We start from the raw sequence: 14,005 nt of genomic DNA, 5'->3' as shown, positions 1-14,005 counted from the left end.
CCATCTCCCAATTCCCCCATCCACCCATGCACCCTATCAAATACAACGGTAACCTACAGGGTAATGAGCAGAAGGTCTATGAGCTTATTGTCAGACACTTCTTTAATAGCTTGCTGTTCTCATGTACACATATTCTTAACCCTATACATGCAATTGATTGACCACGCCAATACCAATCAAAATGTTGTTGTATATGTCTGTTTTCAGGATGCCCAAGGAAAGGAGACCATTGTTAACATCACCATCGCCGAGGAGGAGTTCACTGCTACGGGACTGATGATCATAGCTAGGAACTACCTGGATGTCTACCCGTATGAGAAATGGAATGCTAAAATCATCCCCGTTTATGACAGAGGTCAGACTTTTGAACCCACTTCGCTGGAGGTGAGGATGGGCAGGGCTTTATGTGGATTGAGATTTAAAATAATAATATAAGATTAAGAAGTAATAAAACTTTAAAGTTTTGATTAATCAGATATTTATTGGCAAGTCTGTGATGACTGAAGATCAAATTCAGGGAACTTTTAAGACTATTCGCATGACAAATTAACTTTTAAGATCATCCCTGTTTGGCTGTATATGACAAGGGTCATACCTTCGAGCCCACGTCGATTGAGGTGAGGAATGGTGGGAGTTTCAATTTCATTTTTAAAGGGGAAAGTCCATTCTGGTATCGAGTTGGTTTTAAAAGCAGTAACATTATACATAAGAGAAATAGATCAGTGTAGAATTGGGACAAAAATAATAAAAGATTAAGAAGTTATTAAGCTATAAAAACGTAAAGTGTTCAAACATAACTTGACAACTCTGTATTAATGATGAGCCACTCTAGGAAAACCTACCGGTACATGTTTTTCTTGATAAGACTAATGGAACACTATGATCATTCCTGTGTATGACAGAGGTCAAACATTTTTAACCAATATCAATAGAGATGAGGACTTTGCGAGTTTCAGAATTCATTGTAACCCTAGGAAGATAAAGATATTGGAGTGGTATTTAAGTTGGAGGAGGGGGGATCTGCAAGATATTGATTAAAGTGGGCAGCTGTTGTAAGCTTACAATGCTTTCAAAAGGTCTAGATTATTCCAGGTCCTTTTTTTTACCTAGGTGAGGAGAGATTAAAAGGACATACATCCTGGGCAGAGATTAGAACCATAAACCTTTTGGTTGAGAATCAATTGAATAAACCACTATACCTCAATATATCCCAGGACCATGGCCCCATTTGGCAGGTCATACAATACAGCGCTATACACACACAAAATATAAAATTATCTACTTAGTGTTACAGACAGTTACAGTTGTGTTCCAGCTATATCTGAGAAAAGTACCCTTCTTTATTCTCCTGGCTTCTTTTATTTTCTTTAGATGGTAGATGGTCAGACACAAGCCCCTCCCCTACTGACTGAAGCTGATCTCATCACCCTCATGGATAAGCATGGCATCGGTAAGGAAATTTACCCTACACAAGGACCTACAATGTTGACATGTGCCCTCATGTCCAACACTAATCAAATTGCATCAGACTCTGACCCATCTTGCACCTCATCATTGTTATAAATGATAATCTGTTTTAAACAGAAATATAGTAGATGCTGTGAATCACATTCATCATCAAAATGATCACTATATCGGTACATTTTGTCTGTTTGCAGCCAGAAGGGTCCTAAGCCGAATCATTTTACACAGAGTTATTGCCCTTCTGGCTGGAAACAGGAGTCATCTGATCAGAGTAATTCATAGAGTGTTGTTACCCCGGTCTTTGGATTTAATTTTGATTCCACATTTTTACACCGCTGACTCTCCACTGTGCAGGGAATATTTCACATTTTTCCTTTAACTATTCGACCTACATAACTTCTTAATTACAGCTCACTACAGCTTACTATATATTTAGAAGACCAGGGTTCTGTAATACTAATACAATACCTAACTTCAACCTGGGACCCAATATTATACCTACTCTCAACCTCAAGTGTAACTTGTAGTCTAATCTAAAAACCATCACAACCCAAGCTTAACCCTATATATTATAATGGAATAAATCTAGAAGCAACTGTTGCCAGAACACATTTACACCTCTAAACATGTTGCTTTTCTTATTCTCAGGGACCGATGCTACACACGCAGAGCACATCGAGACCATCAAGTCTCGGCTGTACGTGGGAGTGCGTCCAGACGGCCGGTTTGTGCCCGGTGAGCTCGGCATGGGGCTGTGTGAGGGCTATGATAACATGGGCTACGAGCTGTCTAAACCAAACCTCAGAGCAGAACTCGAATCAGATCTTAAAAGGTTGGCTCCCAGAAATCAAATACTAGACTTTAAAATGTTAACGAGATTCCATCATCTGACAGATTTTTTTTTTTTTTTTTTTGTGTGTGGAACTTCCAATTGAAAGCCAGTTATTTTGGAAAGGCCCTTGTCTCTCTTTTTGTATTGATCACAGTCAACAACATACTGAACTGACCAAGTCAGGCCGGATTGAGTTATCTTAAACCTAAATCCTTAATCCTCATTGGTTTATTGGTTTATCGTATGAAGAATGAAAAAATGTGTAAACCTCTGATCAGAGAAACTGCACATATTCCCTCTAAAAATAATTTTTATGATATTCTGGATTTTTGCAATGTTTATATTATTTACAAGGAATGTACGTATGACTAAAATAGTCAGTCTGAGTCATGTAGTAGTATCTTATTTTTTAAGGGAGATAGTAGTCAGTTTCCATTTTCAGAAGTTCATAATTCGCTGACACCAGTCTTGGTGGAATACTATCAAAGTCTAGCACACAGTAAACCTGAGGTCTCATCAAGATAAACCTCCTAGTCTCTAAGAGAATCTTCAGGTGAAGGGAATACAAGAGAATGTCTTTTCCATAATATGGGGCATTTGGTGGCAAATGAGGCATGTTTGTCATAAAACTGAATGCTTATTCTGGTGATTGACATGATCACCTGATATTGGGTTCACACACAAATGGTGTTTAATTCCCCATGAGAGCCCACTACCATGCATCTTTAACCTTGGCATTCTGAATACATTTCTGATGTAGAATATCTGATGGTCAGAAGAACCCTGAGGATGTTCTTGCTGAACAGGTGGATAAATACAAGCAGGTTTTCATAGAGGCTGCAAGAAAGGTTGGTAAAAAATATTTCCTTTTATTTCAGGCCTCATATTAACTGAGATCAACTCAATTGGACTGCTTCATTTTCAAATAACATGCATTTCTATTTGGTTCACTCCAGAGATATCTTAGGAATGTTTTCCCTGCATGATTTTTTTTTTAAATGCATTGAAATATTTAGTGTAGAAATAGCCTTACTTCCAGGTACAATTATACGGGTATGTTCATTTTAATGGGGGATTAAGTCAACAATATCTGATTTTAGCATTAGATATATCATGACTAGAGTTCAAGGGTTAAAATTGTTTATTGTTTATTCTCAAAAGGTCTTGACAAATGAAGAGATGTCCATTATTGTACACCTACAGTTAACAACTGAATTATTCATACCCCTTGTACATTTTATGATTTTTGTGTTTTTTTATATAACTCAAGAATGAAAGGTGAACTGGTTGATTTAGGGCCTTTGTTCAATCCCTTTAGATGTAAGCTTTGATATGTCACATTTTCCAAAATATATTTGTCCAGATTTATGTTTCTGAAATATAAATTGGGATAAATCAATTTTTTCCACTTATTTACACTATGAACATGACTGACAAAGAAAGCGGACAAAATATACAGTTCCTCAGGTAAATAAAGGAACATCCCTTCACTGCTATTATGTAAAAATGTGTAGAACAGGTGAATATGCATGTGACACCTGTTCTACACATTTTTACATAATAGCAGTGAAGGGATGTTTCTTTGTCTACCTGAGGAACTGTATATTTTGTCCACTTTCTTTGTCAGTCATATTCATAGTGTTAAACAATAACAAAACTTTGTAAGGATATGAATAATTTAGCTTTTAACTGTACAATTATGTTTGTTTCCTAGGCAACCATGTTAGACAGTGCATTGGAACAGTATTTGGGTCAGCCTGCTCAATCGCACAATGCAACCTGTAAGTTTGAAGATGTGAATGATGTATGAAGAAAGGAATAGGGATAACATCAGCGATTGAGTGAGTGAGAGGAAATAGCGAAACAGATAACACTAGCGAGGAGAGATGTGGTGGATGAGACATGAGGTGTTGTGGTGTGGTGGTTCATTCACTGTACTCTCTATCCAAGGGTTCACGGTTCCAATCCCAGCTCTGAACTAACGTCCTTTGGCAAGACATTCATCCAAAGTTGCCACAAGTTAAAGGGAGTGTATCATGACGAGACTACCGGGTATGTATCTTTCCCGTGGCCCTACTCAGGGGGCAATCAGGTATAATACGGACGACACGACCGCAGCATTCACATGCGTGCAACATACGTGAAACCGAAGCGTGAGGGGAACGTCGGTCTGTTTCATGAACGCTAACGCGCTATTCCAGTTAATCAAGTCCATTCGTTTTCGTGCAGTTGACCTAAAGAAGACGTAGATGGCGTTAACCAGCATTTGCCATGATACACTCCCTTGTACATAAGAGCAGTTAGATGTGAAAGTGAAAACTTTGCACAGTGATTATCTTGCATTAACGATATCTCACAGTTAATTGATTTGCCACTCTTTGTTAACATAGTGATAACATCAGTACCATATATCCGGCATACAGCATTACAGGTGAGTGCGCCCTCTATTGTCCGGAAGTGTCCTCACTGCAGCGAGCCGATGACCCTGAAGGAGAGGAAAGCTGGGGGATGGATGGTTAGCTGTATGGGGTACCCGGGATGCAAGGCAGCGGTCTGGTTCCCGGCCGTCATAGAGTCTGCTGATGTGTCTGATACCGTCTGTCAGCAGGTAAATCCCCACGTTTCTTTGCATTATTCTGATTTTCTCTCTTATGTTGTTCTTCTTCATCTCTTAGATAGTATTAACTCTTTTCATACCACACAAATGTTCTCCCTACAGGTGCCATATATACCAAAGGCTTCAACATAATTTATGTGTTTCCAAGATCAATCTATACCAGTTTTAACCCTATTTAGCCCGGGCTATTTTGAAACTGCATAGCCCGGGGGGGGGGGGGGGGGGGGGGGGCTTCTAAGGCCCCCCCCCCCCATGATCTCGGCCGTGAAACGACCGATCGCTGCAAAAATTTGCATACATGTCAAGTGAAGTGTATAGAATACTATGATAATTTCAATTTTTTGAAAAATTTACTCATTTGCATATTTATGGTAATTTATGCAAATAAGGTCACCAAATTCACATTTTTGCCCATAAATCAGACATTATTCATATTTAAGCATTCTTTCTCACTACATATATTTGTTAGACCATTTGAAATAATAAAACAACACAAAAAATTGAAAAACCAGGGTTATTCCTTATGTTATCTATTGTTTTGAAAATTTCTTATGTATTTCTTTGTTTTTTTAACTTATGTATTTCATTGTTTTTGTTGTTTTATTTCATTTCCAACTATAATTCAACTATTTTGACCCCAAAATAAACACCTTAACTATAAACAAGACCAAATAACCAATGTTTTATCTCTTTATTTGAAAAATGAGATTTCCATATGTTTTGTACACAAATCACAAAAATGAGCGATTTTCGGGCTGACATGCAAAGACAAAAGGACATGTGACTTTGTAATGGTAGGTCCGATTTTCAAAAAATTTCTTTTAAAAGATGCGCAAGACTCGAAAGAAAAAAGTCACAAAATTTCAGTGCAAGATTTTCTTGCGTTAAAAAAATTATCGCGAAAAATGTCGAGGGGGGGCCCCCCGGGCTAAATAGGGCTAAAAGGGTTGTCATGGAGCTTATCAAGACAAGAAATACATGTAGGTAATTTTGCAAAGCCATTGTGTTGCACAAAACAATCCTTTCTTCAGTCGGTGCCTATTCTTCTGTACAAAATAGCACATGTGGCAAATGAGCTACCGTGCAAAGAGGTGCAGAGGCGAAGCAACCGAAGTGTAAAATGAAAATTTTACATAAACTGTGAATCATAGAAGTAAACAACTGTGGTCAAACTCCAATGTCTTTTCAGAAAAAAGTTGATCACCCTTGGTCTGAATTGAATGAAATATGGCTTTGCAGCATCCTAGGTTACAAGTAATTGTTTTGGAAGGACTGAAACATATGCATTGACAAATGCATTGAGATATTAATTACCCTTGGCTTTACCCTTGTCAGGAGAAACTTAGCCATTGGCAGCTCCCCCCCCCCCCCCCTTAAGTTCCTCATGTGTGGTAATAGCACCAAGAGTACTATTCATCAACTATGCATCAAAATCAGCTTCTCAGTGTCTGCTCTCTGTCCTTCAAGTCTCAATGTCGAAGTACAACTCACGCCAAAGTTTTTGTGTAAGGAAGTTCATTGTATCAAATTTGTCTTCCAGTGTCAACCTGGACCAGTCAATAAGATCAAATTCAAGTTCAAGAGAGGATCTGTACCCCCAATGATACCACTTGAGTAAGTCCGGATTTTATCCAGTCATTTCGTTGTATGATAATATGATTAGACATTTACACTGTTACCCATGAAGTTTGGATAATTTTTTTGTGTCTATTTACTGAGCTCTGTGTTATAAGATACAGAAATGTGAAGGGTACACTCTAATCTAAGTTATCAGAAAAGTATGCCGCGGTTTGCTGTGTCATATCTGAACAAACATTAATTAGTCATTTACATTACCTAAATCTAATTCTTTTTTATCCCCTCGCCGACGAAGTCGGAGGGGATATAGTAACGCTGCCGTGCGTCCGTGCGTCCGTGCGTCCGTAACAAATTTGGTTTCCGATCGATAACTTCAGTAATGTTTCACGGATTTTAATGAAATTTGATATGAAGGTACATCATATTAAAATACAAGCTAAGTTCGATTTTGGAGTAAGTAGGTCAAAGGTCATAGCTCATTAAATATGCGAAAAAATACACATCTGGTTTCCAATCGATAACTTTAGTAATGTTTGACGGATTTTCATGAAATTTGATATGAAGGTACATGGTATATATCAAACACATCCTAAGTTCGATTTCGGAGTATGTAGGTCAAAGGTCATAGCTCATTAAATATGCGAATCTGGTTTCCGATCCATAACTTTAATACTGTTTGACAGATTTTAATGATATTTGATATGAAGGTTCATGGTATCAAAACACAGCCTAAGTTTGATTTCGGAGTATGAAGGTCAAAGGTCATAGCTCAATAAATATGCGAATCTGGTTTCCATTCGATAACTTGAGTAATGTTTGACAAATTTTAATGAAATTTAAGAAGAAGGTTCATGGTATCAAAATACATGTACAGCTTAAAAGTTCGATTTCTGAGTATGTAGGTCAAAGTTGAAAGGTCATAGCTCATTAAATATGAAAAAACACCTAATTATATATGTGAAAATGTGGTTAACTTCCTTGCCTAGTAATATAATAGTACAATCCAATGGAGGTAACTTGTTCTGACGTATATAGGCCATTTGTACCGTGCGAGGGGATGCTACGCTTTGCGTTGACTTGTTTTAATTCTTTTTTTTTTGTGTGATACATATAGATATGAAGGATGCATAGGAGGATGTGACACAACTCTTAAAGATGTGCTGGATCTCAATCTAGCTTACCTCAGACCAAGAGATCAGTCTTACCAAGGTATGTAGCACCCTTTTTTCATCTTCTCTATTGTGGACCGCAGTCTGGCAGACATGAGCACTATAAAAGAACCCACTTATTATTATTGCTGTTATCATTTTCATCTTCATCATTAATATTATTAATAGTATTATTGTTTAATCATTGTTATTATTGTTATATACATGTATATAATAGTATCATCGTCATTCTTTTAATGTTTGTGTAGTTCTAGATAGTGCTGTAAGTCAGACGCTATGTTCGTGTTCGGTTCGGTTCGGCAGAGTTCGGCAATTTTTCACCCGAACTTGGTTCGGTTCGGGGTTCGGTAATATAATAGCATGCAGCGTTATAGCCACGGCGGTCGGCACTGGGCGGGCTGGCCTGCCTGCCGGGCCCGACCAGCACGGAGGACTTCTGCCCACTGCTTCCGACCATTTCACATTAAAAACTGCTCTAAACATAATTATTTTTGAAGAAAAATACTACTTACAGAGATGCCAACTAGTACGGATTTCCCGTAATTTCTACGGGAAATCGGCCAATTACGGGCGGTACGGTTTTCATACCATAAATCCCGGATTTTGCCGATTTCAAAATTAGCACTTTAAGGTTTAGCACGTACCGGTACTTTTGACTATTGCAGCGCAGCCATCCTTGAATCCATGCATAGAAATCCCATAGCGCTTCCGATCGGACAATTTGTTATCTAGCACACCCCTTTCACAGCGCAGGTGCATACATGTGCTTCGCGAGCGGGGGCCGGGTGAAATACCTCTCTTGGCCGCGCCGCTACCGCCGGGCCAGCGCCAGGCCTCGCTACGCTAGCGCCGTGTACACTGTCGGATTTCTCACAGGCTGTCACAGCGTTCGTCGATTTTCGTCGACAATCTGAACTCATGTTGGTTGGATTTAGATATCAATCATCATGTCTTCCACAACTAAGAAGCGTGGCAAGAAGTTACAGACTTTTAAAGAAGAATACAGTAAGAAATGGAAATGCATCGTGTAACACCAACTAATGAACAGGTATGTTACTTTTATTTAACTTGTTGTGCTATCGCGCTTGCCTGCGAGCTGCGCTTGCCAGCGTGCAGAAAAATTTGCGTCGCGCAGAAAATTACGGATTTTGTCTCCAAATTACGGATTTTTAGCCTTACGATTACTGATTTGTGCTCTGAAAGGTTGGCATCCCTGTACTTACATTCGTATTTCCGTCTTGAATCGTGTTTTATTTTCAATTTTAAAAGAATCATGTTTTCAATTTGTAAATAAATGATATTTTGTAAAGATTTTCCGAGACGGTTGTTGTCTAATGTTAGAGTCATGAAAGCTGCCATCTTGAATAGAGACACATGCAGGCTCGTCAATAACTGTTTTTTATAAGTTTTTATTTTCAATAGGAAAAATATAAAATCCCATTTTTCCTGAATAAATAAATACCATACTATAATATATATTTATTTCATTATTTATATTGTAAAATTTGTCCGATATTGTTACAATTAAAATATTATTTTTTTGTTGAATGGATTTGAGCTGAAGTTGTTTTGATCACGCTTTTTTTGTTTATGTCTTGCGATCGCGACGTAGCGTGGTCAGGATTTGGGATTTAAATGGCGCCAGTGAAGTCGGGCCCACCACTGGATAGGCATCAATCACAAAGGCGGAAAATGGCAAAAAAGTAAATATAAAATGAGCAATCATGACATGAAAATTAGGTCCAAATTGACAATATTATTAGCTTGCAAAAACATTTACATTTTTCTGCCGAACATCCGAACCAGGCCTTTGTGTTCGGTTCGGTTCGGTTCGGTTCGGGAGTGCCATGTTCGGCGAACTTCCGTTCGGTTCGGCGGTTCGGCTACAGCACTAGTTCTAGATTGTTCATCCAAATCTAAGACAGACCCAGATTTTTCATATTAAAACCATGTAAGAAATACATTGAATTGTATAAAATCCAAGTAAAAGATCTGAATGCTTTGAAATTATTTTATTAAATGTCTCTTTATCCATTCAACAAGTCTTTTGTCTTTTTTCTGTTGATAAACATATCTTTCTCCTCATTTGCTTATTTTACGATTTCAAATCATTTCCTTTTCATCTAAGCTTCTGGTAACAGAACTGCAAACAGAGGAGGAGGAGGAGGAGGAGGAAGAGGTGGTGGTGGGGGAGGCGGAAGAGGGGGTGGTGGGGGAGGAGGAGGAAGAGGGGGAGGAGGAGGTGCTGGAGGAGGATTTTCCAACAGCACCAGAGGAGGAGGTGGAGGTAGACCTGTAGGGGGAAGCTCTGTGGACATAGATGATAATGAAGCATCACATTGGTTCAACTCTAGCAGTGCCCCATCGTCAGCATTGTCATCTTCATCATCTACCAGAAATGGACAGTTTGGAGGTAATAGGGGAGGAGGAGGAAGAGGAGGAGGAAGAGGAGGAGGAGGAGGAGATGGAGGATGGAATGATAATTCTTCATCAAGATCATACTCCACGTCATCCTTTGGAAATTCTGCCGCAAGGACTCCCCTTTCTCAAATTCCATCAAGGTAATGGAATATTTGCCTCATACACTTAATTGCTATACAAATCGGTATTTTAATCTGTTGTATGAAGAGAATGGGTTGTTATAGTTTGCGGACTGTCACCCATTATCTCCTTCGTTATTAACATGCCAAACAGGTGAGATTGTTGAAATCTCAACTAATTATTACCAAAGAATTGCTTAAGTTAGGGGTTAAGATTTCAATAAAGATTGGGCCTGAAAATTAACCTGAAGGGATATCGTAATCTATGTTATATCCAATGCAGTTTAGTCTATTATATAACTGCAAAATGTAAGAAATTTAACTGATTTTAGGGGGGAGTGACCGGCATGACATTTGTACATATATTTCTTATTGCAAACAAAAATATGTAAAAGAAAATCATTGCCATGTTCCAACTATGCTTTACTTTTTTTTTTTCTTCTTTTTGTTGTTGTTGATACATATGGAACAAATGTGTGATATTGTATCTTTGTTTAAATGATATTAATGATAATTCAAGATATCTTTGGTCTTGACAAGCAACTGAAATTCAAGAAAAACATAATTTTATGAGTCCAAGATTGAAAATACTTGTATCTTTTACCTCTACTCTATATAGGAATGGGAGTAAAAGTAGTAGTAGTACAAGCAATGCAGTGGTATGTAGCTGTGGTCAGGATGCTGTTCAGCTCACTGTGAGAAAAGAGGGCCCAAATCAAGGTGAGATCATGTTTCAATCCTAGACTTTATCTGGCACTTTGAATTCATCTTATGTTTTATCTCTCTTTCTCCCGTTCGTTCTCTTTACTGTCTATCTTTAAATATTTGCCTTTGATCTTCACCTTTTGTTTACTATCTCTATCCAATCTCTCTCTCTCTCTCTCTCTCGATCTCTTTCTCTCTAATATTGTGCATTCTTGCTCTGGCGTATTTCACCCTCTTCAATGTTGTGGGTCTGACAATGGATGATAAATTTAGTACTTGTACTCAGAGATGACTAGGGGAGTGTTTCACAAATACTAAGATGGACTTAAGTTGGACTTATATGACAGGCCATTCATGCCCCTGGTTGATCTCACCATTGGTCTCTCAATTATGAACTTTAGATAATATTTTTTCCTTCAATAAATGAACTATCATAACAGCTCAATTCAGTAGATGTGTGACCATGATTTGTAACTCCCTTGAGAGACCATTGCCAGTAAATGGTGAGAGCAAACAGTGGCACAAACAGCTTGCCATAGTTAAGTCCAACTTAAAGTCAATCGTAATCTTTGTGAAACACCCTCCAGGTATGACAACTTCTTGAGTAAGTATTAGTGCCGTTGTTTTAAAGCGACATTATGCTCAAGTAACTTGTCATCTGCCTTTTGAGCTAATTGCCAATGAGAATTGATTAGAATTGAATTGATTTATTGTCCATTAAAAAATGGAAATTCCTTGCTCACTGGTATGAGGAATAAATCTTGGTTTTCCTTTCTCTGTCTACAGGTCGCCAATTTTTCAAATGCCAGTCAGGGGGCTGCAACTTCTTCCTCTGGTCTGAAGAAAACACAGAGAATACCTCAACCCCAGATCTTGGCAACACCGGTCGAAACAACACAAGTCCCTCATTCAGTGGTGGTTTTGACACCCCTGCCACTGGCCTGAATGGAATGGCCGATAGATCCAGTGGGTATGGAACTGATGGAGGGGACCAGGGTTCTTCCACTAATGTCTGGGGGGAGGTCATGTGCCAGTGCAATGCAGCTGCAGTACAGTAAGTAGAATAATTGCTTCAGTAAAATTTGGTCATAATATAATCATGAAGTGGAATTTTTAGGTTACTATAAAGACATAGCATTTCATTATTGGATGATGAAAGCTAACAGAAAAATCATGACATTCATGGAAAAGTTGTGATAGATAGATTTTTACAACTTTAAATTTGATTATATTATTTTATTGAGGAAGTTTTTATGAACCTCCAAGTGGTCTGTATACAGAATGAACACTCCCAAATTAATCTGTGCTTTTGTTGGGGGTTTCAGTTCATTACAAAAATGACATACCAACTTGTTATATACCCGTAAATCTCTGTGTATAAGAAGCACACCAATTTTTTTTTTTTTTAATTCTTCATTTTTTAATTTTTTTTCCTACTCTGCCGGCAGCTAGCCAGGTCTGTGTTAAAAAATCCACACGGGAAGGACTTTCATTTAACTGCGATGTTCAGTTGAATGTGTAAGATCATTAATGTAAATTAAAAAACAGTAGAGGACCTAGGATAGAACCTTGTGGTACACCGTGTGTAATAGAAAAAAAATTGGAGGAATGATTATTATAAATTACATATTGAGATCTATCAGAAAGATTACTTTCAAACCAAGATGACAGACAAATTTGAGAGTTATTTTAGTTTCCGAGTGGAATTTTTTTCGGCGTCTTATGCACAGAGATTTACGGTACCCAAATTACATTGATACCAGTGATGTATCTTTCTACAGGTATGCTTGAAGATTGAGAGAGAACACCAAATGTGTACAGTACATGGGGATGAATGAATACCGGTAGTGAAATTTGAATTTTTTCACTTATTTAGTGATATACTAAGATATGGTGGAATGGGAAGGAAGATGCCAGCTTTATCAAAATAGAACATGGATCATTAAGTCCTTCATCAATCGTTGAATCCTTGTACTTTTATTTGATCTCCGCAGACGTACTGTACAGAAGGAGGGTCCAAACCAAGGTCGTCAGTTCTACGTGTGTGGCAAACCAAGAGAGAAGCAGTGTTCATACTTCCAGTGGGCTGATGAAGAACCCAAGAGTGGTGGTGGTGGTGGTGGTGGTGGAGGTTTCAAGGGAAGCTCTAACTTCAGCCGAGGTATGGTTGAGTTTTGACTTGTGATTTTCATTGATAACATTGACTCTACGACCTTAAACGTTGGGAATACAGCCTAAAACTCTGTTTATATATTTAAGGCATTGTTTATCAACGTTTTCAGTTTTACAAATCTGAGATGCATGGCCCTACGTGTTATCAGTGTCTGTGATGTGGTGTAATATTGAAGCCCTAAAAATATTGTCCACAAAATGATCATGAAGTGCCTCAAAAAAGTGAAAATCTGTGAGTAAACGGTTTTACCATACTCATTTTCCCCAATAGATGATAGTGTTATAAAAACCGTTTAGAAAACGGTTATTGAAATGTCAAATTCCAATCATAAATATCTTGATAATCAGACAGGGATTCCTAACTGACCTAAAGGTTTATGACTAAGATTGCAGCATGAGCTGAATCCAGGATTTCGTTAAGAATCTGAGACACAGATACCCAATCCCTTCAAAATTCCATGCCTCAACTTTGTTCTCCTTCGTAAGGAATGATTATGTATAGATGTGGGTTTTCCAGGGCAGCTATCAGTCCCATCATAGTTGATTTGTGGATTTGCTTTGCAAGAAGATAAAGTAAAATAGTGAAAGTTGCTTGCAAATGTCTTTGAGACAAAAAATGCAAAATGAGGACCTCAAAATGTAGATTTTGATGCGCTCTTTAGGCCTACAGTTTGCCTCACCTTGAATTCAAATTGATGTTATCCTGTCCTTTTTATGCCTCCGTTACGAAGTACCCGGAGGCATTATGTTTTCGGGTTGTCCGTACGTACGTACGTCCCGTTCTCGTGATCGCGTTATCTGAAGAACCGATTGATGGATTCTTGCCAAACTTTGGTCATGTATGTATCTTGCAGAGCCAATGAACTGATTAAATTTTGGGGTCATGAGGTCAAGGTCAAAGGTCATGCGGCTCATTATGTATGCAAAA

The 14,005-nt window shown here is 38.2% G+C and overlaps 1 protein-coding gene across 1 annotated transcript in view; it reads left to right on the top strand.

The window, feature by feature from the left end:
* The window catches only part of LOC576753 (DNA topoisomerase 3-alpha), a 31,947-nt gene that overhangs the window by 15,109 nt on the left and 2,833 nt on the right, over positions 1-14,005 (top strand). Inside the window, exons 14-25 of the mRNA XM_030985185.1 lie at positions 208-384; positions 1,372-1,450; positions 2,113-2,296; positions 3,057-3,144; positions 4,011-4,077; positions 4,720-4,904; positions 6,454-6,527; positions 7,606-7,700; positions 9,789-10,221; positions 10,820-10,920; positions 11,692-11,959; positions 12,900-13,066. Coding sequence (XP_030841045.1) covers positions 208-384; positions 1,372-1,450; positions 2,113-2,296; positions 3,057-3,144; positions 4,011-4,077; positions 4,720-4,904; positions 6,454-6,527; positions 7,606-7,700; positions 9,789-10,221; positions 10,820-10,920; positions 11,692-11,959; positions 12,900-13,066 — 1,918 coding nt within the window. The remainder of the gene's footprint in view (positions 1-207; positions 385-1,371; positions 1,451-2,112; positions 2,297-3,056; positions 3,145-4,010; positions 4,078-4,719; positions 4,905-6,453; positions 6,528-7,605; positions 7,701-9,788; positions 10,222-10,819; positions 10,921-11,691; positions 11,960-12,899; positions 13,067-14,005) is intronic.

This window comes from Strongylocentrotus purpuratus, unplaced genomic scaffold (genome assembly GCF_000002235.5).
Source record: "Strongylocentrotus purpuratus isolate Spur 01 unplaced genomic scaffold, Spur_5.0 spur5_scaffold_14, whole genome shotgun sequence".
In the NCBI taxonomy this organism is placed as follows: domain Eukaryota; kingdom Metazoa; phylum Echinodermata; class Echinoidea; order Camarodonta; family Strongylocentrotidae; genus Strongylocentrotus; species Strongylocentrotus purpuratus.
The sequence above is the reverse complement of the archived record's forward strand: the minus strand, read 5'-3'. Positions and strand labels throughout refer to the sequence as shown.